Source organism: Melospiza melodia (genome assembly GCF_035770615.1).
Source record: "Melospiza melodia melodia isolate bMelMel2 chromosome 17 unlocalized genomic scaffold, bMelMel2.pri SUPER_17_unloc_1, whole genome shotgun sequence".
In the NCBI taxonomy this organism is placed as follows: domain Eukaryota; kingdom Metazoa; phylum Chordata; class Aves; order Passeriformes; family Passerellidae; genus Melospiza; species Melospiza melodia.
Genome location: NW_026948502.1, coordinates 1,156,135 through 1,183,400, shown reverse-complemented (window position 1 = coordinate 1,183,400; position 27,266 = coordinate 1,156,135). Strand labels below are relative to the sequence as shown.

At 54.3% G+C, this 27,266-nt stretch overlaps 1 protein-coding gene across 1 annotated transcript in view; it reads right to left on the bottom strand.

Annotated features, from left to right (window-relative positions):
* LOC134433013 (A.superbus venom factor 1-like) overlaps positions 1–27,266 on the bottom strand; it is a 68,000-nt gene that overhangs the window by 16,753 nt on the left and 23,981 nt on the right. Inside the window, exons 16-29 of the mRNA XM_063181897.1 lie at positions 26,557–26,628; positions 24,828–25,028; positions 21,735–21,849; positions 20,158–20,243; positions 14,867–15,006; positions 14,570–14,782; positions 10,691–10,757; positions 9,786–9,872; positions 9,498–9,701; positions 5,360–5,435; positions 5,121–5,280; positions 2,262–2,357; positions 2,022–2,172; positions 1–164 (exon numbers count right to left, since the gene is read on the bottom strand). Coding sequence (XP_063037967.1) covers positions 1–164; positions 2,022–2,172; positions 2,262–2,357; positions 5,121–5,280; positions 5,360–5,435; positions 9,498–9,701; positions 9,786–9,872; positions 10,691–10,757; positions 14,570–14,782; positions 14,867–15,006; positions 20,158–20,243; positions 21,735–21,849; positions 24,828–25,028; positions 26,557–26,628 — 1,832 coding nt within the window. The remainder of the gene's footprint in view (positions 165–2,021; positions 2,173–2,261; positions 2,358–5,120; positions 5,281–5,359; positions 5,436–9,497; positions 9,702–9,785; positions 9,873–10,690; positions 10,758–14,569; positions 14,783–14,866; positions 15,007–20,157; positions 20,244–21,734; positions 21,850–24,827; positions 25,029–26,556; positions 26,629–27,266) is intronic.

The window sequence follows — 27,266 nt, the reverse complement described above, 5'->3', positions numbered from 1 at the left end:
CTGGGTGGATCCGTAACCTCCTCCGTAGTAGTTCTGCTGGGCCAACCACCGCACCACCGGCCCGGCCAGCTCGGACTTCTTCATCTCCAGCAGGGCCAGCAGCGCGTAGGACGTGCCCTCGATGTTGAAGGTGCGGGCGTTGCTCTCCTCCCAGCTGGCCCCACCTGCGGGGACATCCCTGGGGTCACCAGGGACCTCCACGGCCACCTCAGCCCCACCGCAAGGCACAGCCCCGGGTGAGGTGGTATCTCAGGAGGGTTCTAAGTCGCTGCTGGAGAAGGTCAGGAGGACCCAGAACCACGTCCCCTGAGCCCAAATTCCAGGCCTGGGTGAGGAGCAGGTCTGGAGAACCTCAGGAGGAACCAAAACCTGATTTGGAGAACCTCAGGAGAACCTCAGGAGGACCCAAAGCCACTTCCCCTGACCCCAGCTTCATCCATTTAACTCCAAGGTGAGGTTGGAGAACCTCAGGAGGACCCAAAATCTGATTTGGAAAACCTCAGGAGAACCCAAAATCTGATTTGGAGAAGCTCAGGAAGACCCAAAATCTGATTTGGAGAACCTCAGGAGAACCCAGAACGTGATTTGGAGAACCTCAGGAGAACCCAAAATCTGATTTGGAGAATGTCAAGAGGACCCAAAACCACCTCCCCTGACCCCAAATTCCAACCCTGGGTGAGGAGCAGGTCTGGAGAACCTCAGGAGAACCCAAAACCATCTCTCCTGACCCCAGTTTCATCTCATTTAACCGCAAGGTGAGGTAGGAGAACCCCAGGAGAACCCAAAACCTGATTTGGAGAACCTCAGCAGAACCTCAGGAGGACCCAAAGCCACTTCCCCTGACCCCAGCTTCATCCATTTAACTCCAAGGTGAGGTTGGAGAACCTCAGGAGAACCCAAAATCTGATTTGGAAAACCTCAGGAGAACCCAAAATCTGATTTGGAGAACCTCAGGAGAACCCAGAACGTGATTTGGAGAACCTCAGGAGAACCCAAAAGCTGATTTGGAGAATGTCAAGAGGACCCAAAACCACGTCCCCTGAGCCCAAATTCCAGGCCTGGGTGAGGAATCAGTTCTGGAGAACCTCAGGAGAACCCAAAACCAGCTTTGGAGAACCTTCTGAGAGCCCCAAACCACATCACTTCACCCCAGTTCCATCCCTTTTAACCCCAAGGTGAGGTGTCACCTTCAAGAATCTCAGGAGGACCCAAACCCACCTCCCTTCACCCCCAGTTTCGACCCTTCTTGAGATGTCACCTTTGGAGAACCTTTGGAGAACCCAAATCCACCTCCTTTCACCTTGATTTGACCCCTCTTGAGATGTCACCTTTGGAGAACCTCCTGAAGACCCAAACCCACCTCCCTTCACCCCAATTTGACCAATTTCCACCCCAGTTTTGGTGTCAACTTTGGAGAACCTTTGGAGAACCCAAATCCACCTCCTTTCACCCCAATTTGACCCCTGTTGAGGTCTCACCTTTGGAGAACCTCTTGAGGACCCAAACCCACCTCCTTTCACCCCAATTTGACCAATTTCCACCCCAGGTTTGGTGTCACCTTTGGAGAACCTTTGAAGAACTTCGGAGAACCCAAATCTACGTTCTTTTACCCCAATTTGACCCCTGTTGAGGTCTCACCTTTGGAGAACCTTTGGAGAACCCAAACCCACATCCTTTCACCTCGATTTGACCTCTCTTGAGATGTCACCTTTGGAGAACCTTGTCAGAACCTAAACCCACCTCCTTTCACCCCAATTTTGACCAATTTCCACCCCAGTTTTGGTGTCACCTTTGGAGAACCTTTGGAGAACCTTTGGAGAACCCAAATCCACATTCTTTTACCCCAAATTGACCCCTATTGAGGTCTCACCTTTGGAGAACCTCATGAGGAACCAAACCCACCTCCTTTCACCCCAATTTTGACCAATTTCCACCCCAGGTTTGGTGTCACCTTTGGAGAACCTTCGGAGAACCCAAATCCACCTCCTTTCACCCCAATTTGACCCCTGCTGAGGTCTCACCTTTGGAGAACTTCGTGAGGACCCTCTCGCTCTTGAGCTTCCCGACCAGGGCCAGCGCGTAGGACGCCAGGGCCACCGTGTAGGGCCGGGCCAGGCTCTCGTAGCGCCGCGCCAGGAACCCGGCGGCCTTGTTGATGCTCTCCTCCAAGCTCTGGAGAAGCGAGGATGGAGAATTTGGTATCTCAGGTGGCTTCCGTGACGGTGTGGAACCTCAGGAGCGTCACCCGTGGGGTCACTCACGTTGACGTGGTCCTTGCAGATGTCCCGTGCCTCCTCGAGGGCGATGAGGACGAAGGAGGTGAGGGACACCTCGGGCTCGGCGCCCACGTAGCCGCCCTGGGGGAGGAAAATGAGGGAAAAAACCTCGGGATTGGGGTTCTCCAAGAGATCGGTGGTGCACCAGGTGGTCATGGCAGAGATCTGTCCTTGGTCGGTCTGAGGGACAGCCAAGGGACATCCAAAGGTATCTGACCTTCATCTGACCTTCAGGTGAGGAACACCCAAGGAACATTCAAAGGTTATCTGACCTTCACCTGACCTTCACCTGACCTTCAGGTGAGGAACACCCAAGGAACATTCAAAGGTTATCTGACCTTCACCTGACCTTCAGGTGAGGAACACCCAAGGAACATCCAAAGGTCATCTGACCTTCACCTGACCTTCACCTGACCTTCAGGTGAGGAACACCCAAGGAACATTCAAAGGTCATCTGACCTTCACCTGACCTTCATCTGACCTTCAGGTGAGGAACACCCAAGGAACATCCAAAGGTCATCTGACCTTCACCTGACCTTCATCTGACCTTCAGGTGAGGAACACCCAAGGAACATTCAAAGGTCATCTGACCTTCACCTGACCTTCATCCGACCTTCAGGTGAGGAACACCCAAGGAACATCCAAAGGTCATCTGACCTTCACCTGACCTTCATCTGACCTTCAGGTGAGGAACACCCAAGGAACATCCAAAGAACACCCAAGGAAGACCCAAGGGAGACTCAAAGAACATCTGACCTTCACCTGACCTTCAGGTGAGGAGCACTCGAGGGACACTCAAAGGACACCCAAGGGACACCTCAGCAGTGTTTGACCTTCACCTGACCTTCACACAAGGAACATCCAAGGGACACCAAATGGACCCCCAAACTTCACCCAAGGGACATCCAAAGGGTATCTGACCTTCATCTGACCTTCAGGTGAGGAACACCCAAGGGACAATCAAGGGACACCCAAAGAACACCCAAAAGCCACCTAAAGAACATCTGACCTTCACCTGACCTTCACAGGAGGAACATCCAAGGGACAATCAAGGGACACCCAATGGACACCCAAGGGACACCCAAAACCCACCCCAACTTCAACCAAGGAACATTCAAAGAATTCCTGAGGTTCACCTGACCTTCAGCCAAGGTTCACCTGACCTTCACCCAAGGAACGCCCAAGGAACACCCAAAAAACACCCAAGGAACACCCAAGGTTCACCTGACCTTCACCCAAGGAACGTCCAAGGAACACCCAAAAAACACCCAAGGAACACCCAAGGAACACCCAAGGAACACCTGACCTTCACCCAAGGAACGTCCAAGGAACACCCAAAAAACACCCAAGGAACACTCGAAACCCACCCAAACTTCTTCAACCAAGGATCACTCCAAGAATTCCTGAGGTTCACCTGGCCTTCAGCCAAGGAACGCCCAAGGAACGCCCAAAGTTCACCAGACCTTCACCCAAAACCCACCCAAACTCCAACCAAGGATCACTCAACGAATTCCTGAGGTTCACCTGACCTTCAGCCAAGGAATGTCCAAGGAACACCCAAAAAGCACCCAAGGAACACCTGACCCTCACCCAAAGAATGTCCAAGGAACGCCCAAGGAACACTTGACCTTCACCCAAGGAACACCCAAGGAACACCTGACCTTCACCCAAGGAACGCCCAAAACCCACCTGAACTTCAACCAAGGACCATTCAAAGAATCCCTGAGGTCCACCTGACCCTCACCCAAGGAACGTCCAAGGAACACCTAAAAGCCACCCAAGGAACACCCAAGGAACACTTGATCTTCACCCAAGGAACGTCCAAGGAACACCCAAAAACCACCCAAGGAACACCCAAGGAACACCCAAAACCCACCCAAACTCCAACCAAGGAACACTCAACGAATTCCTGTGGTTCACCTGACCTTCAGCCAAGGAACACCTGACCTTCACCCAAGAACGTCCAAGGAACACCCAAAAAACACCCAAGGAACACTCGAAACCCACCCAAACTTCTTCAACCAATGATCACTCCAAGAATTCCTGTGGTTCACCTGACCTTCAGCCAAGGAATGCCCAAGGAACACCCAAAGTTCACCAGACCTTCACCCAAAACCCACCCAAACTCCAACCAAGGATCACTCAACGAATTCCTGAGGTTCACCTGACCTTCAGCCAAGGAACGTCCAAGGAACACCCAAAAAGCACCCAAGGAACACCCAAGGAACACCTGACCTTCACCCAAGGAACGCCCAAAACCCACCCAAACTCCAACCAAGGAACACTCAAGAAATTCCTGAGGTTCACCTGACCTTCACCCAAGGAACGCCCAAGGAACACCCAAAAAGCACCCAAGGAACACCCAAGGAACACTTGATCTTCACCCAAGGAATGCCCAAAACCCACCCAAACTCCAACCAAGGATCACTCAAAGAATTCCTGAGGTTCACCTGACCTTCAGCCAAGGAACGTCCAAGGAACACCCAAGGAACACCTGACCTTCACCCAAGGAACGCCCAAAACCCACCCCAACTTCAACCAAGGAACATTCAAAGAATCCCTGAGATCCACCTGACCTCCACCCAAGGAACGTCCAATGAACACCCAAAAACCACCCAAGGAACACCCAAGGAACACCTGACCCTCACCCAAAGAATGTCCAAGGAACACCCAAGGAACACCTGACCTTCACCCAAGGAACACTCAACGAATTCCTGAAGTTCATCTGACCTTCACCCAAGGAACACCCAAAGTTCACCAGACCTTCACCCAAACCTCCCACCCTCCACCCGAGGCCCCTCAAGCTTCGGCCACCACCAGTGACAGTTGGAGGTGTCCTCCTACCACCATCTCCTTATGGATGACGGGCGCGTCCTCCTGGAAGACCCCGTCCGGCTTCTGCTTGTTGAGGATGAGCCACTTGATGGGGCCGCAGATCTCGCCGTGCTCGATGTCCGTCAGCCTCCTGGCCATGGCGAACACCTTCACCACGTAGGCGGTCAACCTGGAGATGGGGACACCTGAGCGGCCGGGTCACCTGGGCTGGGTGGTGGTGGTGGTGGTGGTGGGAGGAGGTCCCTCACCAGGTGCTGGAGGGGCGATTGATGAAGGCGGCGTAGGAGCTGTCGGGCTTGCGGAAGGCCAACTGCTGGGTGTAACCTGCGAGGAGATGGCCCTTGGTCAACGCGAGGGGTGGCCTGGCTGGGCTTCAGGCCACCAATGTCCTCCAACCACTGGTCAATGTGAGGGGTGGCCTCAGGCCACCAATGTTCTCCAATCGTTGGTCAACATGAGGTGGCTTCAGGCCATCAATGTTCTCCAACTGTTGGCCAACATGAGGGGTGGCTTCAGGCCACCAATGTTCTCCAACTGTTGGCCAACATGAGGGGTGGCTGGTGGTGGCTTCAGGCCACCAATGTTCTCCAACTGTTGGCCAACATGAGGGGTGGCAGGTGGTGGCTTCAGGCCACCAATGTTCTCCAGCTGTTGGTCAACGTGAGGGGTGGCCTCAGGCCACCAATGTTCTCCAACTGTTGGTCAATATGAGGGGTGGCTGGTGGTGGCTTCAGGCCACCAATGTCCTCCAACTGTTGGTCAACATGAGGCGGCCTCAGGCCACCAATGTCCTCCAACTGTTGGTCAACATGAGGTGGCTTCAGGCCACCAATGTCCTCCAGCCATTGGTCAATGTGAGCGGTGGCCAGTGGTGGCTTCAGGCCACCAATGCTCTCCAGCTGTTGGTCAACGTGAGGGGTGGCTTCAGGCCACCAATGTTCTCCAACTGTTGGTCAACATGAGGTGGCTTCAGGCCACCAATGTCCTCCAACCATTGGTCAATGTGAGCGGTGGCCAGTGGTGGCTTCAGGCCACCAATGTTCTCCAACCACTGGTCAACGTGAGGGGTGGCCTCAGGCCACCAGTGTTCTCCAACTGTTGGTCAATATGAGGGGTGGCTGGTGGTGGCTTCAGGCCACCAATGTTCTCCAACCACTGGTCAATGTGAGGGGTGGCCTCAGGCCACCAATGTTCTCCAACTGTTGGTCAACATGAGGGGTGGCCTCAGGCCACCAATGTTCTCCAATCGTTGGTCAACATGAGGTGGCTTCAGGCCACCAATGTTCTCCAGCTGTTGGTCAATGTGAGGGATGGCCAGTGGTGGCTTCAGGCCACCAATGTCCTCCAACCATTGACCAACACACAGAGCACCCACCAAAGCTGAGGAACCCTCAGGCCACCAATGTTCTCCAACCATTGGTAAATATGAGGGGTGGCTGATGGTGGCTTCAGGTCACCAATGTTCTCCAGCCATTGGTCAATGTGAGGGGTGGCCTCAGGCCACCAATGTTCTCCAGCTGTTGGTCAACATGAGGGGCGGCCTCAGGCCACCAATGTCCTCCAGCTGTTGGTCAACATGAGTGGCGGCCTCAGGCCACCAATGTCCTCCAACTGTTGGTCAACATGAGGTGGCTTCAGGCCACCAATGTTCTCCAACTGTTGGCCAACATGAGGGGTGGCAGGTGGTGGCTTCAGGCCACCAATGTCCTCCAGCCATTGGTCAATGTGAGCGGTGGCCAGTGGTGGCTTCAGGCCACCAATGTTCTCCAACTGTTGGCCAACATGAGGGGTGGCAGGTGGTGGCTTCAGGCCACCAATGTCCTCCAGCCATTGGTCAATGTGAGTGGTGGCCAGTGGTGGCTTCAGGCCACCAATGTTCTCCAGCTGTTGGTCAATGTGAGGGATGGCCAGTGGTGGCTTCAGGCCACCAATGTCCTCCAACCATTGACCAACACACAGAGCACCCACCAAAGCTGAGGAACCCTCAGGCCACCAATGTTCTCCAACCATTGGTCAATATGAGGGGTGGCTGATGGTGGCTTCAGGTCACCAATGTTCTCCAGCCATTGGTCAATGTGAGGGGTGGCCTCAGGCCACCAATGTTCTCCAGCTGTTGGTCAACATGAGGGGTGGCCTGGGTGGGCTTCAGGCCACCAATGTCCTCCAAGCATTGGCCACCACAAAGAGCACCCACCAAGCTGAGGAACCCTCAGGCCACCAATGTCCTCCAACTGTTGACCAACATGAGGGGTGGCCTGGGTGGGTTTCAGGCCACCAATGTTCTCCAACCACCGGTCAGTGTGAGGGGTGGCCTCAGGCCACCAATGTTCTCCAACCATTGGTCAATGCAATGATGAATTTGAGGACATTCCCACCATTTTGAGGACATTCCACCACTTTTGAGGACTTTCCCACCATTTTGGTGCCATTCCCACCATTCTGAGGACTTTCCCACCATTTTGATGACATTCCCACCCCTTTTGTTGCTATTCCCACCATTCTGAGGACATTCCCACCATTCTGAGGACATTCCACCACTTTTGAGGACTTTCCCACCATTTTGGTGCCATTCCCACCATTCTGAGGACATTCCCACCATTTTGAGGACATTCCCACCACTTTCGTTGCCATTCCACCATTTTGGTGCCATTCCCACCATTTGGAGGACATTCCACCATTGTGAGGATATTTCCACCATTTTGAGGACATTCCACCATTTTGAGAACATTCCCACCCTTTTGAGGATATTCCACCATTTTGAGGATATTCCACCATTTTGAGGACATTCCCACCATTTTGAGAACATTCCCACCATTATGGTGCCATTCCCACCATTTTGAGGACGTTCCCACCATTTTCATTGCCGTTCCCACCATTTTGAGAACATTCCCACCATTTTGAGGCCATTCCCACCATTTTGAGGACATTCCCAGCATTTTGTTGATGTTCTCACCATTTTGAGGACGTTCCCACCATTTTTGTTGACGTTCCCACCCTTTTGAGGACATCCCCACCATTTTGAGGACATTCCCACCACTTTTGTTGCCATTCCACCATTTTGGTGCCATTCCCACCATTTTGGTGCCATTCCCACCATTTGGAGGACATTCCACCATTGTGAGGACATTCCCACCATTTTGAGGATATTCCACTATTTTGAGGACTTTCCCACCACTTTTGAGGACTTCCCCACCATTTTGAGGACATTCCCACCACTTTCATTGCCATCTCCACCATTTTGTTGCCATTCCTACCATTTTGGTGCCCTTCCCACCATTTGGAGGACATTCCACCATTGTGAGGACATTTCCACCATTTTGAGGATATTCCACCATTTTGAGAACATTCCCACCATTATGGTGCCATTCCCACCCTTTTGAGGACATTCCCACCATTTTCGTTGACGTTCCCACCGTTTTGGTGCCCTTCCCACCATTTTGAGAACATTCCCACCATTTTGAGGACATTCCCACCATTTTCGTTGACATTACCACCATTTGGGTGCCGTTCCCACCATTTTGAGAACATTCCCACCATTTTGAGAACATTCCCACCATTTTGAGGACATTCCCACCATTTTGTTGATGTTCTCACCATTTTGAGGACATCTCCACCACTTTTGTTGCCGTTCCCACCATTTTGAGGACATCCCCACCATTTTGAGGACATCCCCACCACTTTCGGAGCCGTTCCCACCATTTTGAGAACATTCCCACCATTTTGAGGACATTCCCAGCATTTTGTTGATGTTCCCACCATTTTGAGGACATCTCCACCACTTTTGTGTCCGTTCCCACCATTTTGAGGACATTCCCACCATTTTGAGGACATTCCCACCATTTTGAGGACATCCCCACCATTTTGAGGACATTCCCACCACTTCCGTTGCCTTCCCACCATTTTAAGGACATCCCCACCATTTTGAGGACGTTCCCACCATTTTGGTGCCATTCCCACCATTTTGAGGACATTCCCACCACTTTCATGGCCATTCCCACCATTTTGGTGCCCTTCCCACCATTATGGTGCCATTCCCACCATTTTGAGGATATTCCCACCACTTTCGTTGCCGTTCTTCCCACCATTTTGAGGACATTCCCACCATTTTGAGGACATTCCCACCATTTTGGTGCCATTCCCACCGTTTTGAGGACGTCCCCACCATTTTCAGGACATTCCCACCACTTTCGTTGTCCTTCCCACCATTTTGAGGACATTCCCACCACTTTCATTGCCGTTCCCACCATTTTGAGGGCACTCCCACCATTTTGAGGACTTTCCCACTATTTTGTTGCCATTCCCACCACTTTGGTGCCATTCCCACCACTTTTTTTTGCCATCCCCACCATTCTGAGGACATCCCCACCACCCTGGAACCGTTCCCACCTTTCTTGATCAGCTCGATGGCGCCGGCGCGGCGGTCGATGCCGAAGTTCTCCCACTGCATGGTGCTGTCCAGGTAGTGGACGGCGATGACCGTGGGCGTCATGGCGATCATGTTCTGCTCCCCGCAGCCCGCCGGCGTCACGATCAGGTGCTTCAGCTTGGCCCCGTCGATGGCCTTCTCCACCATGATGGACACGGGGTTGCCTGGGCCAGGAGAGGGCGCGTCACGCTCGAGGTGTCCCACCCCACCGCCAGGTTGTCCCCGTGCGTCTTCTCCGCGGTGCTCACCCTGGATGCTGACTTTGGTCTCCGACTCGGTGTTGGGGACGATGTCCGAGAGGTCCGCGGCCTTCACCCGCTCCTCCTGCACCCCGTCTGTGGGGTGGGGTGGGGTGGGGTGGGTGTGGTGACCCCAAATCCTCTCCTGAGGTGGCCCAGCCCCGCCCCACATCAAGGTGGCCCTTGTCCCTTGAGATGTCCCAGTTCCGTGGTGGGATGTCTCTTGTCCTCCAAGTTGTCCCAAACCTGAGCTTGGAGGTTCCTCCTTGATCCCTCCAGATGTCCCAGATCCATGGTGGGACCTCCCTGGTCCCCAAAGACATCCCCAAGCCACCACAGGACCTCCATGGTCGCCAAAGATGTCCCAAAGCCACCGTGGGACCTCCCTGGTCCCCAAAGATGACCCAAAGCCACCATGGGACCTCTTTAATCCCCAAAGATGTCCCAAACCCACAGTGAGATCTCCATGGTCCCCAAAGATGTCCCAAAGCCACCGTGGGACCTCCTTGATCCCCAGAGATGTCCCAAAGCCACCATGGGAGCTTCTTGATCTCCAAAGATGTCCCAAAGCCACTGTGGGACCTCCCTGGTCACCAAAGATGCCCCAAACCCACTGTGGGACCTCCATGGACCTCAAAAATGTCCCAAACCCACTGTGGGTCCTCCATGGACCCCAATGACATCCCAAAGCCACCATGGGACTTCCATGGACCTCAAAGATGTCTTAAACCCACTGTGACACCTCCATGGACCCCAGAGATGTCCCAAAGCCTCCGTGGGACCTCCTTTATCCTCCCAAATCCACCATGGGACCTCCATGGACCTCAAAGATGTCCCAAACCCACTGTGACACCTCCATGGACCCCAAAGATGTCCCAAAGCCACCATGGGACCTCCCCAGAGATGTCACTCACTGACTCCCTTCTTCTGCGGGTCCAGCTCCACGATCTTCACCGTCTTCTCCAGCCGCATCCCCTCGGGCTGTCCAGGGCAGAGTCCAGAGCTGAAGGTGGGTTTGGGTCTGGGTTCCTCCCTGTCCCAACCCCTCTGGACCACCAGGAGAGGCCTCCCAGTATAAACCAGTACCCCCAGTGACACACGGGGACAGCGCCAGGAGGCCACACCGGGTCACACAGGTGGCTGAGGTCCTGGAGACACCAAGGTCACTCTGGGTGTCTTGGTCAACTTCATTGTGTGGCCACCATGGTCAGCCTGAGCTTGGGGACCCCATGGAGATCATCAATGAAGATATTGATTGAAAATATCAGATCAATAACGGCATCAAGTCTCATGGTCAGCCTGAGCTTGGTGACCCCATGGAGATCATCAATGAAGATATTGATTAAAAATACCAAATCAATGAGGACATCAAGTCCCATGGTCAGCCTGATCTGATCCAGGTGATCAATGAAGATATTGATTGAAAATATCAAATCAACGAGGACATCAAGTCCCATGGTCAGCCTGATCTGATCCAGGTGATCAATAAAGATATTGATTGAAAATATCAAATCAATGAGGGCATCAAGTCCCATGGTCAGCCTGATCTGATCCAGGTGATCAATGAAGATATTGATTGAAAATATCAAATCAACGAGGACATCAAGTCCCATGGTCAGCCTGAGCTTGGTGACCCCATGGAGGTGATCAATGAAGATATTGATTGAAAATATCAAATCAATGAGGGCATCAAGTCCCATGGTCAGCCTGATCCCATCCAGGTGATCAATAAAGATATTGATTGAAAATATCAAATCAACGAGGACATCAAGTCCCATGGTCAGCCTGAGCTTGGTGACCCCATGGAGATCATCAATGAAGATATTGATTGAAAATATCAAATCAATGAGGACATCAAGTCTCATGGTCATCACGACCCCATCAATATCAATGAAGATATTGATTAAAAACTTCCAATCAAAAAGGACATCAAGTCCCATGGTCATCCTGATCCCATCCAGGTGATCAATGAAGATATTGATTGAAAATATCAAATCAATGAGGACATCAAGTCCCATGGTCAGCCTGATCCCATCCAGGTGATCAATGAAGATATTGATTAAGAACATCAAGTCCCATGGTCAGCCTGATCCCATCCAGGTGATCAATGAAGATATTGATTGAAAACACCAAATCAATGAGGGCATCAAGTTCCAAGGTCAGCCTGACCCCATCAAGATCATCAATGAGGATATTGATTAAGAACATCAAGTCCCATGGTCAGCCTGATCCTATCCCGATCATCAATGAAGATATTGATTACAAATACCAAATCAATGAGGGCACCAAGTCCCATGGTCAGCCTGAGCTTGGTGATCCCATCAAGATCATCAATGAAGATATTGATTGAAAACATCAAATCAAATCCCATGGTCAGCCTGATCCCATCCAGGTGATCAATGAAGATATTGATTGAAAATATCAAATCAATGAGGGCATCAAGTCCCATGGTCATCCTGGCGTTGGTGACCCCATCGAGGTGATCAATGAAGATATTGATTGAAAACACCAAATCAATGAGGACATCAAGTCCCATGGTCAGCCTGATCCCATCCAGGTGATCAATGAAGATATTGATTGAAAACATCAAACCAATGAGGACATCAAGTCCCAAGGTCAGCCTGACCCCATCAAGATCATCAATGAAGATATTGATTAAGAACATCAAGTCCCATGGTCAGCCTGATCCTATCCCGATCCCATCAATGAAGATATTGATTAAAAACTCCAAATCAATGAGGGTATCAAGTCCCATGGTCAACCTGAGCTTGGTCATCCCATCAAGATCATCAATGAAGATATTGATTGAAAACATCAAATCCCATGGTCAACCTGATCCCATCCAGGTGATCAATGAAGATATTGATTGAAAACACCAAATCGATGAGGGCATCAAGTCCCATGGTCAGCCTGATCCCATCCAGGTGATCAATGAAGATATTGATTGAAAACATCAATTCCCATGGTCAGCCTGATCCCATCCAGATCATCAATGAAGATATTGATTGAAACCACCAAATCAATAATGCAATCAAACCAACCTGGCCACTCACACTGACCCCTTGGTGCCACCACAGCAGACCGGACGTGCCACCACCTCCCACCCCCTCCTGCTGTGGTGGACCTGGCCCACCCACCCATGGTGACCACCCAAAACCACTGAAGGAGAACACCATGGGTGCCACCATGCTGGGAACATCTCAAGAACATCGATGCCACCATGCTGGGATGCCACCATGGGTGCCAACATGCTGAGAACATCTCAAGAACATCGATGCCACCGTGCTGGGATGCCACCGTGGATGCCACCATGCTGAGAACATCTCAAGAACATCGATGCCACCGTGCTGGGATGCCACCGTGGATGCCACCATGGATCCCACTATGCTGGGATGTCACCATGGATGCCACCATGCTGGGAACATCTCAAGAACATCGATGCCACCATACTGGGATGCCACCGTGGATGCCACCATGGATGCCACCGTGCTGGGATGCCACCATGGATGCCACCATGCTGGGAACATCTCAAGAACATCGATGCCACCATGCTGGGATTCCACCATTGATGCCACCATGCTGGGATGCCACCGTGCTGGGAACATCTCAAGAACATCGATGCCACCATTCTGGGATGCCACCATGGATGCCACCATGCTGGGAACACCTCAAGCACATCGATGCCACCATGCTGGGATGCCACCATTGATGCCACCATGCTGGGAACATCTCAAGAACATCGATGCCACCATGCTGGGATGCCACCATGGATGCCACCATGCTGGGAACACCTCAAGAACATCGATGCCACCATGCTGGGATGCCACCATGGATGCCACCATGCTGGGAACATCTCAAGAACATCGATGCCACCATGGGTGCCACCATGCTGGGAACATCTCAAGAACATCGATGCCACCATGCTGGGATTCCACCATTGATGCCACCATGCTGGGATGCCACCACGGATGCCACCATGCTGGGAACATCTCAAGAACATCAATGCCACCATGCTGGGATTCCACCATTGATGCCACCATGCTGGGATGCCACCATTGATGCCACCATGCTGGGAACATCGATGCCACCATGCTGGGATGCCACCATGGATGCCACCATGCTGGGATGCCACCATGCTGAGAACATCTCAAGAACATCGATGCCACCATGCTGGGATGCCACCATGGATGCCACCATGCTGGGAACACCTCAAGCACATCGATGCCACCATGGATGCCACCATGCTGGGAACACCTCAAGAACATCAATGCCACCATGCTGGGATGCCACCATTGATGCCACCATGCTGGGAACACCTCAAGCACATCGATGCCACCATGGATGCCACCATGCTGGGAACATCTCAAGAACATCAATGCCACCATGCTGGGATTCCACCATTGATGCCACCATGCTGGGATGCCACCATTGATGCCACCATGCTGGGAACATCTCAAGAACATCGATGTCACCATGCTGGGATGCCACCATGCTGAGAACATCTCAAGAACATCGATGCCACCATGCTGAGATGCCACCATGGATGCCACCATGCTGGGATGCCACCATGGATGCCACCATGCTGGGAACATCTCAAGAACATCGATGCCACCATGGGTGCCACCATGCTGGGAACATCTCAAGAACATAGATGCCACCATGCTGAGAACATCTCAAGAACATCGATGCCACCATGCTGGGATTCCACCATGCTGGGAACACCTCAAGAACATCGATGCCACCATGCTGGGAACACCTCAAGAACATCGACGCCACCACCGATGACCACTCACCACCACCCGGAGCTTCTTCTTGACGCCGTCACCCATGTAGCGGTCGCGGACGGACGCCTTGACCTCGACGTCCAGCTGGCCCAGCTTGAGGGGGACGACGACGAAGGGGACGGCGCGCGAGGACTGGGCCTTGACCTTCAGGACCTGCTGGAACCTGCGCTTGGCCGTGGAGGGGCTGCACAGCTCGGGGTTGTGGACCAGCTCCACGCGCACCTGCACGGCCACCAGGAGGTCACACCCCAAGGTCTGGAGAAGGTGACGGTTGGTGTCCCCCCAAAAGGACGTCCCCCAGCTGACCGTGATGTCCTGCGGCAGGTGGTTGTAGAGGACGGCGCGGATCTCCACCTGCTCATTCCTCACCACCGAGTAGGGCAGGCGGAGGTCCATGAAGAACTGCTTCAGCACCGTGATCTCGTACGGGGTGGCCACGCAAAGTCCTGCGGGTGGGGACACGGCAGAGGTGGGGGTGGGGGTGGGGACATCGGTGGGGACACGGCAGGGGTGGGGGTTGGGGACATCGGTGGGACACGGCAGGGGTGGGGGTGGGGTGGGGACATCGGTGGGACACGTCAGGGGTGGGGACATCGGTGGGACACGGCAGGGGTCGGGGTTGGGGACATCGGTGGGGACACGGCAGGGGTCGGGGTGGGGACATCGGTGGGACACAGCAGGGGTGGGGTTGGGTTGGGGACATCGGTGGGGACACGTCAGGTCTGGGGGTGGGGACATCGGTGGGGACACGGCAGGTCTGGGGGTTGGGGACATCGGTGGGGACACGGCACGGGTGGGGGTGGGGGTGGGGACATCGGTGGGGACACGGTGGGGGTGGGGGTGGGGGTGGGGACATCGGTGGGGACACGGTGGGGGTGGGGGTGGGGGTGGGGACATCGGTGGGGACACGGCAATGGTTGGGGTTGGGTTGGGGACATCGGTGGGGACACGTCAGGTCTGGGGGTGGGGACATCGGTGGGGACACGGCACAGGTGGGGGTTGGGGTTGGGGACATCGGTGGGACACGGCACAGGTGGGGGTTGGGGTTGGGGACATCTCGTGTGCCCAAGGCAGCCCCGAGGGCTTCAGAGGTGCCTGGAAGGGCAGGGAGATCTCAAAAGGTTTGGGAGGTCCATCAAAACCCAGAGTCCTCACAAGGTTTGGGAGATCCATCAATGTTTAGGAGATCCATCAAGACCCCAAAGAGTCCTCCCATGGTTTGGGAGGTCCATCAAAACCAGCAGAGTCCTCCCAAGGTTTAGGAGATCCATGAAGATCTCAGAATCCTCACAAGGTTTAGGAGATCCATCAAGAACTGTGGGATCATCCCAAGCTTTAGGAGATCCATCAAGGTTTGGGAGATCCATCAAGACCCACAGAGTCCTCCCAAGGTTTGGGAGATCCATCAAGAGCTGTGGGATCTGCTCAAGGTTTAGGAGATCCATCAAGACCCAAAGAGTCCTCACAAGGTTTAGGAGATCTATGAAGATCTCAGAATCCTCACAAGGTTTAGGAGATCCATCAAGGTTTAGGAGATCCATCAAGGTTTAGGAGATCCATCAAGAACTGTGGGATCATCCCAACGTTTAGGAGATCCATCAAGGTTTAGGAGATCCATCAAGACCCACAGATCCTTCACAAGGTTTGGGAGATCCATCAAGGACTGTGGGACCCTCTCAAGGTTTAGGAGATCCATCAAGAACTGTGGGATCATCCCAAGGTTTGGGAGATCCATCAAGAGCCACAGAGTCCTCCCAACGTTCAGGAGATCCATCAAGGTTTAGAAGATCCATCAAGGTTTAGGAGATCCATCAAGACCCAAAGAGTTCTCCCAAGGTTTAGGAGATCCATCAAGAACTGTGGGATCATCCCAAGGTTTGGGAGATCCATCAAAACCCACAGAGTCCTCCCAACGTTCAGGAGATCCATCAAGGTTTAGGAGGTCCATCAAGACCCAAAGAGTCCTCCCAAGGTTTGGGAGATCCATCAAGAACTGTGGGATCTGCTCAAGGTTGAGGAGACCCCTTGAATCCCAAAGTTCAGGAGATCCCTCAAGTCCCATGGAGATCCCTCACATCTCCAGCATGGCCACCAGGCTTTGGGGCATCTCCACGCCCTCAGATTTTGGAGATCCCTCAAATCCTGGTGAACCCCTCCAGGCTTCAGGGGACCCTTCAGGCCTCATGGACCTCCTACAAGGTTTGGGAGATCCATCATGGACTGTGGGACCCTCTCAAGCTTTAGGAGATCCATCAAAACCCAGAGTCCTCCCAAGGTTTAGGAGATCCATCAAGGTTTAGGAGATCCATCAAGACCCAAAGAGTCCTCCCAAGGTTTGGGAGGTCCATCAAAAGCAGCAGAGTCCTCCCAAGGTTTAGGAGATCCATCAAGAACTGTGGGATCCTCCCAAGGTTGGGGAGATCCATCAAAACCCACAGAGTCCTCACAAAGTTCAGGAGATCCGTCAAGAACTGTGGGACCCTCTCAAGGTTTAGGAGACGCCTTGAATTCCAAGCTTTAGGAGATCCACCAAAACCCAGAGTCCTCACAAGGTTCAGGAGATCCATCAAGGTTTAGGAGATCCATCAAGAACTGTGGGATCTGCTCAAGGTTTAGGAGACCCCTTGAATCCCAAAGTTTGGGAGATCCCTCAAGATCCACAGAGTTCTCACAAGGTTTGGGAGATCCATCAAGAACTGTGGGATCTGCTCAAGCTTTAGGAGATCCATCAAAACCCACAGAGTCCTCCCAACGTTTAGGAGATCCATCAAGGTTTAGGAGATCCATCAAGACCCACAGAGCCCTCCCAAGGTTTAGGAGATCCATCAAGAACTGTGGGATCTGCTCAAGGTTTAGAAGATCCATCGAAACCCAGAGTCCTCGCAAGGTTTGGGAGATCCATCAAGAACTGTGGGATCATCCCAAGGTTGGGGAGATCCATCAAAACCCACAGAGTCCTCACAAAGTTCAGGAGATCCATCAAGAATGGTGGGATCTCCTCAAGGTTTAGAAGACCCCTTGAATCCCAAAGTTTGGGAGATCCCTGAAGATCCACGGGGTCTTCCCAAGGTTTGGGAGGTCCATCAAGAACTGTGGGATCCTCCCAAGGTTTAGGAGATCCATGAAGATCTCAGAATCCTCCCAAGCTTTAGGAGATCCATCAAGAACTGTGGGATCATCCCAAGCTTTAGGAGATCCGTCAAAACCCACAGAGTCCTCCCAACGTTTAGGAGATCCATCAAGGTTTAGGAGATCCATCAAGGTTTAAGAGATCCATCAAGACCCAAAGAGTCCTCCCAAGGTTTAAGAGATCCATCAAGAACTGTGGGATCATCCCAAGGTTTGGGAGATCCCTCAAAACCCACAGAGTCCTCCCAACGTTTAGGAGATCCATCAAGGTTTAGGAGGTCCATCAAGACCCACCGAGTCCTCACAAGATCCAGCAGATCCATCAAGAACTGTGGGATCTGCTCAAGGTTGAGGAGACCCCTTGAATCCCAAAGTTCAGGAGATCCCTCAAGTCCCATGGAGATCCCTCACATCTCCAGCATGGCCACCAGGCTTTGGGGCATCTCCACACCCTCAGATTTTGGAGATCCGTCAAATCCTGGTGAACCCCTCCAGGCTTCAGGGGACCCTTCAGGCCTCATGGATCTCCTACAAGGTTTGGGAGATCCATCATGGACTGTGGGACCCTCTCAAGCTTTAGGAGATCCATCAAAACCCAGAGTCCTCCCAAGGTTTAGGAGATCCATCAAGGTTTAGGAGATCCATTAAGACCCAAAGAGTCCTCCCAGGGTTTGGGAGGTCCATCAAAAGCAGCAGAGTCCTCCCAGGGTTTGGGAGGTCCATCAAAAGCAGCAGAGTCCTCCCAAGGTTTAGGAGATCCATCAAGAACTGTGGGATCCTCCCAAGGTTGGGGAGATCCATCAAAACCCACAGAGTCCTCACAAAGTTCAGGAGATCCGTCAAGAACTGTGGGATCTGCTCAAGGTTTAGGAGACGCCTTGAATTCCAAGCTTTAGGAGATCCATCAAAACCCAGAGTCCTCACAAGGTTCAGGAGATCCATCAAGGTTTAGGAGATCCATCAAGAACTGTGCCATCTGCTCAAGGTTTAGGAGACCCCTTGAATCCCAAAGTTTGGGAGATCCCTCAAGATCCACAGAGTTCTCACAAGGTTTGGGAGATCCATCAAGAACTGTGGGATCATCCCAAGCTTTAGGAGATCCATCAAGGTTTAGGAGATCCCTCAAGACCCAAAGAGTCCTCCCAGGGTTTGGGAGATCCATCAAGGACTGTGGGACCCTCTCAAGGCTTAGGAGATCCATCAAAACCCACAGAGTCCTCCCAACGTTTAGGAGATCCGTCAAGGTTTAGGAGATCCATCAAGATCTCAGAATCCTCCCAAAGTTTGGGAGATCCATCAAGAACTGTGGGATCTGCTCAAGCTTTAGGAGATCCATCAAAACCCACAGAGTCCTCCCAACGTTTAGGAGATCCATCAAGGTTTAGGAGATCCATCAAGACCCAAAGAGTCCTCCCAAGGTTTAGGAGATCCATGAAGATCTCAGAATCCTCCCAAGCTTTAGGAGATCCATCAAGAACTGTGGGATCTGCTCAAGCTTTAGGAGATCCATCAAAACCCACAGAGTCCTCCCAACGTTTAGGAGATCCATCAAGGTTTAGGAGATCCATCAAGACCCAAAGAGTCCTCCCAAGGTTTGGGAGATCCATCAAGACCCACCGAGTCCTCACAAGATCCAGCAGATCCATCAAGAACTGTGGGATCTGCTCAAGGTTCAGGAGACCCCTTGAATCCCAAAGTTCAGGAGATCCCTCACATCTCCAGCATGGCCACCAGGCTTTGGGGCATCTCCACGCCCTCAGATTCTGGAGATCCCTCAAATCCTGGTGAACCCCTCCAGGCTTCAGGAGACCCTTCAGGCCTCATGGACCTCCTACAAGGTTTGGGAGATCCATCAAGACCCACAGAGCCCTCACAAGGTTTGAGAGATCCATCAAGAACTGTGAGATCATCCCAAGGTTTGGGAGATCCATCAAAACCCACCGAGTCCTCCCCACGTTTAGGAGATCCATCAAAGTTCAGGAGATCCATCAAAACCCAGAGTCCTCACAAGCTTTAGGAGATCCATCAAGAACTGTGGGATCATCCCAAGCTTTAGGAGATCCATCAAGGTTTGGGAGATCCATCAAGAACTGTGGGATCCTCTCAAGGTTTAGGAGATCCATCAAAACCCACAGAGTCCTCACAAGGTTCAGGAGATCCGTCAAGAACTGTGGGACCCTCTCAAGGTTTGGGAGATCCATCAAGAACTGTGGGATCTGCTCAAGGTTTAGGAGACCCCTTGAATCCCAAAGTTCAGGAGATCCCTCAAGTTCCATGGAGATCCCTCACATCTCCAGCATGGCCACCAGGCTTTGGGGCATCTCCACGCCCTCAGATTCTGGAGATCCCTCAAATCCTGGTGAACCCCTCCAGGCTTCAGGAGACCCTTCAGGTCTCTTGGACCTCCTACAAGGTTTGGGGACCTTCTGCTGCCCCCAGGAACCCCCTGGTCCTCCACGCCCACCTACCTTTGGTGGGGGACAGGCTGACGGCCAGGACCTCCCAGGTGGTGATGGAGTCCTGCAGGTACACGGGCACCGTCTTGGCCGAGATCCTGGAGAAGACAGGAGAGACCAAGATGGTCGGGGGGTGTCACCATGGGACTTCTCTGGTCCCTAAAGATGTCCCAGACCCTCAGCTGGACCTTCCTGGTCCCCAAAGATGTCCCAGACCCTCAGCTGGACCTCCCTGGTCTCCAAAGATGTCCCAAAGCCACCACAGGACTTTCCTGCCCTCCAAAGATGTCCCAAACCCACAGCTGGACTCTCCTGGTCTCCAAAGATGTCCCAAACCCTCAGTAGAACCTTCCTGGTCTCCAAAGATGTCCCAGACCCACAGCTGGACCTTCCTGGTCTCCAAAGATGTCCCAAAGCCACCACGGGACCTCCCTGGTCTCCAAAGATGTCCCAAACCCCACAGTGGGACCTCCTTGGTGTCCAAAGATGTCCCAACCACACAGTTGGACTTTCATGGTCCCCAAAGATGTCCCAAAGCCACCATGGAACCTTCTTGGTTCCAAAGATGTCCCAGACCCTCAGCTGGACCTTCCTGGTCTCCAAAGATGTCCCAAACCCACCGTGGGACCTCCCTGGTCCCCACAGTTGGACCTCCCCGGTCCCCAGAGATGTCCCAAAGCCACCATGGGACTTTCCTGGTCCCCAGAGATGTCCCAACCCCACAGTGGGACCTTCTTGGTCTCCAAAGATGTCCCAAAGCCACATCTGGACTTTCCTGGTCCCCAGAGATGTCCCAAACCCACAGTGGAACCTTCCTGGTCTCCAAAGATGTCCCAGACCCTCAGCTGGACTTTGCTGGTCCTCAAGGATGTCCCAACCCCACAGTGGGACCTCCCTGGTCTCCAAAGATGTCCCAAAGCCACCGTGGGACTTTCCTGGACTCCAAAGATGTCCCAAACCCTCAGTAGAACCTTCCTGGTCCCCAAAGATGTCCCAACCCCACCGTGGGACCTCCCTGGTCTCCAGACATGTCCAAGCTGGATGAGGACAGGGTGACCATGCCCAGGCTGGTCCGTGGGGTGGCACGGGAGGTGGGACAGGAGGTGGCACAGGAGGTGGCACAGGAGGTGGCACAGGAGGTGGCACTGGAGGTGGCACGGGAGGTGGGACAGGAGGTGGCACTGGAGGTGGCACTGGGTGGCACGGGAGGTGGCACTGGAGGTGACACAGGAGGTGGCACAGGAGGTGGGACAGGAGGTGGCACAGGAGGTGGGACAGGAGGTGGCACAGGAGATGGCACAGGAGGTTGGACGGGAGGTGGCACGGGAGGTGGCACAGGAGGTGGCACAGGAGGTGGCACTGGGTGGCACGGGAGGTGGCACAGGAGGTGGCACAGGAGGTGGCACTGGAGGTGGCACTGGGTGGCACGGGAGGTGGCACAGGAGGTGGCACTGGAGGTGGCACAGGAGGTGGCACAGGCGGTGGCACAGGAGGTGGCACGGGAGGTGGGACAGGAGGTGGCACAGGAGGTGGCACGGGAGGTGGCACGGGAGGTGGCACGGGCGCTGGCACGGGCGGTGCAGGCTCACCCCAGCTGGTCGGGCGGCTCCGTCAGCGTCTCCAGCTGCCAGAGCCAGCTCTCGGGGAACAGCGTCCTCACCACGATCTCGTCGTCCTCCAGGAACGGATCCTCGTCCTCCAGGCCTGCGGGCGGTGGCACCGGCACCTCTCGAACGCGGCCTCAGGGCTGAGACCCCTGAGCGGAGCCGGCGTCACCCAGTGCCACCCAGTGCCACCCAGTGCCACCCAGTGCCACCCCAGTGTCACACAGTGTAACCCAGTGTCACCCAGTGTCACCCAGTGCCACCCCAGTGTCACCCAGTGCCACCCCAGTGTCACACAGTGTAACCCAGTGTCACCCAGTGTCACCCAGTGCCACCCCAGTGTCACCCAGTGCCACCCAGTGCCACCCAGTGCCACCCCAGTATCACCCCAGTGTCACCCAGTGCCACCCAGTGTAACCCCAGTGTCACCCAGTGCCACCCAGTGTCACCCAGAGTCACCCAGTGCCACCCCAGTGCCACCCAGTGTCACCCAGTCCCACCCAGTGTCACCCCAGTGCCACCCAGTGCCACCCAGTGTCACCCAGTGTCACCCAGAGTCACCCAGTGCCACCCCAGTGCCACCCAGTGCCACCCAGTGTCACCCAGTCCCACCCAGTGTCACCCCAGTGTCACCCAGTGCCACCCCAGTGTCACCCCAGTGCCACGCAGTGTCACCCAGTGCCACCCAGTGCCACCCAGTGCCACCCAGTGTCACCCAGTGCCACCCCAGTGTCACCCAGTGCCACACAGTGTAACCCAGTGTCACCCCAGTGCCACCCCAGTGCCACCCAATGCCGCCCAGTGTCACCCCAGTGTCACCCCAGTGTAACCCAATGCCACCCAGTGCCACGCAGTGTCACCCAGTGCCACCCAGTGCCACCCAGTGTCACCCAGTGCCACCCCAGTGTCACCCAGTGCCACACAGTGTAACCCAGTGTCACCCAGTGCCACCCCAGTGCCACCCAGTGTCACCCAGTGCCACCCCAGTGTCACCCAGTGCCACACAGTGTAACCCAGTGTCACCCAGTGCCACCCCAGTGCCACCCAGTGCCACCCCTTGTCTTGCCCAAGGTCACCCACGGGTTGCCCGATGGGTTGTCCAAGGATGTCATCAGGAACGTCTGAGGGACACTGGAGCTTCAGGCAAGGAACGGCCCAAACCCACCCAAGACCCTCCCAAGCTCCACCTGAGGAGCACCCAAGGAGTGCCTGAGCTTCACCTGAGCTCCCACCAGGGAAAGTCCAAGGAACACCCAAGGAACACCCAAGGAGCACCCAAGGAACATCCAAGGAACACCCAAGGAACACCCAAGGTTCTCCTGACCTTCACTAAAGAACATCTAAGGAACACCCAAGGAACATCCACGAAACACCCAATGTTCACCTGACCTTCATCCAAAGAACACCCAAGGAACACCCAAGGTTCTCCTGACCTTCACTAAAGAACATCCAAGAAACACCCAAAGAACACCCAAAGAACATCCAAAGAACACCCAAGGAACACCAAAGGAACATCCAAGGAACACGCAAGGGACACCCAAGGTTCTCCTGACCTTCACCACGGAACACCCAAGGAAATTCCAAAAAACATCCAGGGAACATCCAAGGTTCACCTGACCCATCTACCAGGGAAAGTCCAAGGAACACCCAAGAAAAACCCAAAGAACATCCAAGGAACATCCAAAGAACATCCAAAGAACTCCCAAGGTTCTCCTGACCTTCCAACAGGGAAAGTCCAAGGAACACCCAAGGAACATCCAAGGAAAACCCAAGGAACATCCAAAGAACATCCAAAGAACATCTAAGGGACATCCAAAGAACATGCAAGGAACACCCAAGGAACACCCAAGGAACACCCAAGGAACACCCGAGGAACACCCAAGGTTCTCCTGACCTTCACTAAAGAACATCCAAGAAACACCCAAGGAACACCCAAGGAGCACCCAAGGAACAACCAAGGAACACCCAAGGAACACCCAAGGAACACCCGAGGTTCTCCTGACCTTCACTAAAGAACATCCAAGAAACACCCAAGGAACACCCAAGGAGCACCCAAGGAACACCCAAGGAACACCCAAGGAACACCCAAGGTTCTCCTGTCCTTCACTAAAGAACATCCAAGAAACACCCAAAGAACACCCAAAGAACACCCAAGGAACACCAACAGAACATCCAAGGAACACGCAAGGGACACCCAAGGTTCTCCTGACCTTCACCAGGGAACACCCAAGGAAGATCCAAAGAACACCCAAGGAACCTCCAAAGAGCATCCAAAGAACATCCAAGGAACATCCAAAGAACACCCAAGGTTCTCCTGACCTTCCAACAGGGAAAGTCCAAGGAACACCCAAGGAACATCCAAGGAAAACCCAAGGAACATCCAAAGAACATCCAAAGAACATCTAAGGGACATCCAAAGAACATGCAAGGAACACCCAAGGAACACCCAAGGAACACCCAAGGTTCTCCTGACCTTCACTAAAGAACATCTAAGGAACACCCAAGGAACATCCACAAAGCACCCAATGTTCACCTGACCTTCATCCAAAGAACACCCAAGGAACACCCAAGGTTCTCCTGACCTTCACTAAAGAACATCTAAGGAACACCCAAGGAACATCCACAAAGCACCCAATGTTCACCTGACCTTCATCCAAAGAACACCCAAGGAACACCCAAGGAGCACCCAAGGAACACCCAAGGAACACCCAAGGAACATCCAAGGAGCACCCAAGGAACACCCAAGGAACACCCAAGGAACACCCAAGGTTCTCCTGACCTTCACTAAAGAACATCCAAGAAACACCCAAAGAACACCCAAAGAACACCCAAGGAACACCAACGGAACACCCAAAGAACACCCAAGGAACATCCAAGGAACACCAAGGAACATCCAAGGAACACCCAAGGTCCACCTGACCTTCACCAAAGAACACCCAACCTCCACCCAAACTATTCCCAAGCTCACCTTCACCTGAGACCCACCAAGAAACCCCCAAAACCCACTTGAGACCCTCCACCAACGAGGTTCCTCCACCCTCCCCGACCTTCTCCCACCCTCCGTGACCCAACACTTGCTTCTGGCCAGGCCGGTGCTGGGCGAGAGGTTCTGCTGCTCCCTCCTGGCCTGGATGTATCTGCAGCAGTCGAGGAAGGCGCGGACGCAGGAGGTCCCCTCCAGGATGTACTCGCTCCTCTGCTCGCAGCCGTGTCCCATCGGGTTGTCCTTCATGCCGTCCTCGCAGCACCTCCTCTCCAGCTTGTCCGAGAACTCGGCCGCTGGTGGACACCAGGACAGGGATGGGACATGTCCTGGTGGCCCTCAGGGACATGGGAGACTCTGGAGATCTTTGGGACGTGGGACCTTCTGGTGGCTCTTTAGGACATGGGGATCTCAGGGGTGTGGGACATTCTGGTGGCCTTTGGGAGATGGGAAACTGTGGTGGCCTTCAGGGGTGTGGGACATTCTGGTGGCCCTTAAGGACATGGAGACCTTGGGCTTGTGGGACGTTCTGGTGGCCTTCAGGGACATGGGACACTTGTGGCCTTCAGGGGTGTGGGACATTCTGGTGGCCCTCAGGGATGTGGGGACCTCAGGGTGTGGGACATTCTGGTAGCCCTCAGGGACATGGGACACTCTGGTGGCATCTGGTCCCATCGGGTTGTCCTTCATGCCGTCCTCGCAGCACCTCCTCTGCAGCTTGTCCGAGAACTCGGCCGCTGGTGGACACCAGGACAGGGATGGGACATGTCCTGGTGGCCCTCAGGGACATGGGGACCTCAGGGGTGTGGGACATTCTGGTGACCCTCAGGGACATGGGAGACTCTGGAGATCTCTGGGACATGGGACATTCTGGTGGCTCTTTAGGACATGGGGTCCTTGAACGTGGGACACTCTGGAGGCCCTCAGGGACACAGGAGACTGTGGTGGCCCTCAGGGGTGTGGGACATTCTGGTGGCCCTTAAGGACATGGAGACCTTGGGCTTGTGGGACATTCTGGTGGCCTTCAGGGACATGGGACACTGGTGGTCCTCAAGAACATGGGACACTGGTGGCCCTCAGGGGTGTGGGACATTCTGGTGGCCTTTGGGACATGGGACACTCTGGTGACCTTGGGGACAAGGAACACCCTGGTGACCTTGGGGACACCCTGGTGACCCTGGGGACACCCTGGTGACCTTGGGGACAAGGGACATCCTGGTGACCTTGGGGACTGAGGGGACACCCTGGTGACCCTGGGGACACCCTGGTGACCTTGGGGACATGGGACATCCTGGTGACCCCCGGGGACACACTGGTGTCCCTGGGGACAAGGGACACTCTGGTGACCTTGGGGACAAGGGACACTCAGATGGCCTTGGGGACATGGGACACCCTGGTGACCTTGGGGACACCCTGGTGACCCTGGGGACAAGGGACACTCAGATGACCTTGGGGACAGAGGGGACACACTGGTGACCTTGGGACATGGGACACGCTGGTGACCTTGGGGACATTGGGGACAAGGGACACCCTGGTGACCTTGGGGACAAGGGACACTCAGATGACCTTGGGGACACTGGGGACACCCTGGTGACCTTGGGGACAGAGGGGACACCCTGGTGACCTTGGGGACATTGGGGACAAGGGACACCCTGGTGACCTTGGGGACATGGGACACCCCAGTGACCTTGGGGACACCCTGGTGACCTTGGGGACACTCCGGTGACCTTGGGGACACCCTGGTGACCTTGGGGACACTGGGGACAAGGGACACCCCGGTGACCTTGGGGACACCCCGGTGACCTTGGGGACAGTGCCACCTACCCTTGGTGCCCTTGTACTCGGCGAGTGCCAGCGAGCGCCGCTTGCGTTTGGCCGGCTGGGGACACCGGAGCTCTGGGGACAGAGGGGACACCGGTCAGGACCCCAAGGTGTCCCAGGTGTCACAGCCCCAAGTTCAGGGTCACGTCCTCCATCCCTGAGATGTCACCTCCACCATCCCTGAGGTGTCACCTCCACCATCCCTGAGATGTCACCTCCACCATCCCTGAGATGTCACCTCCACCATCCCTGAGGTGTCACCTCCACCATCCCTGAGATGTCACCATCCCCATCCCTGAGGTGTCACCTCCTCCATCCCTGAGATGACACCATCCCCATCCCTGAGGTGTCACCATCCCCATCCCTGAGATGTCACCTCCTCCATCCCTGAGATGTCACCTCTCCCATCCCTGAGATGTCACCATCCCCATCCCCGAGGTGTCACCATCCCTGAGATGTCACCATCCCCATCCCTGAGGTGTCACCTCCACCATCCCCAAGGTGTCACCATCCCCATCCCCAAGGTGTCACCTCCACCATCCCTGAGATGTCACCTCTCCCATCCTCAAGGTGTCACCATCCCCATCCCCAAGGTGTCACCTGCTCCATTCCTGAGATGTCACCTCTCCCATCCCCAAGGTGCCACCTCCTCCACCATCCCCATCCCCTGCTCCATCCCCAAGGTGCCATCTCTGTCAGATGCCACCTCCCTG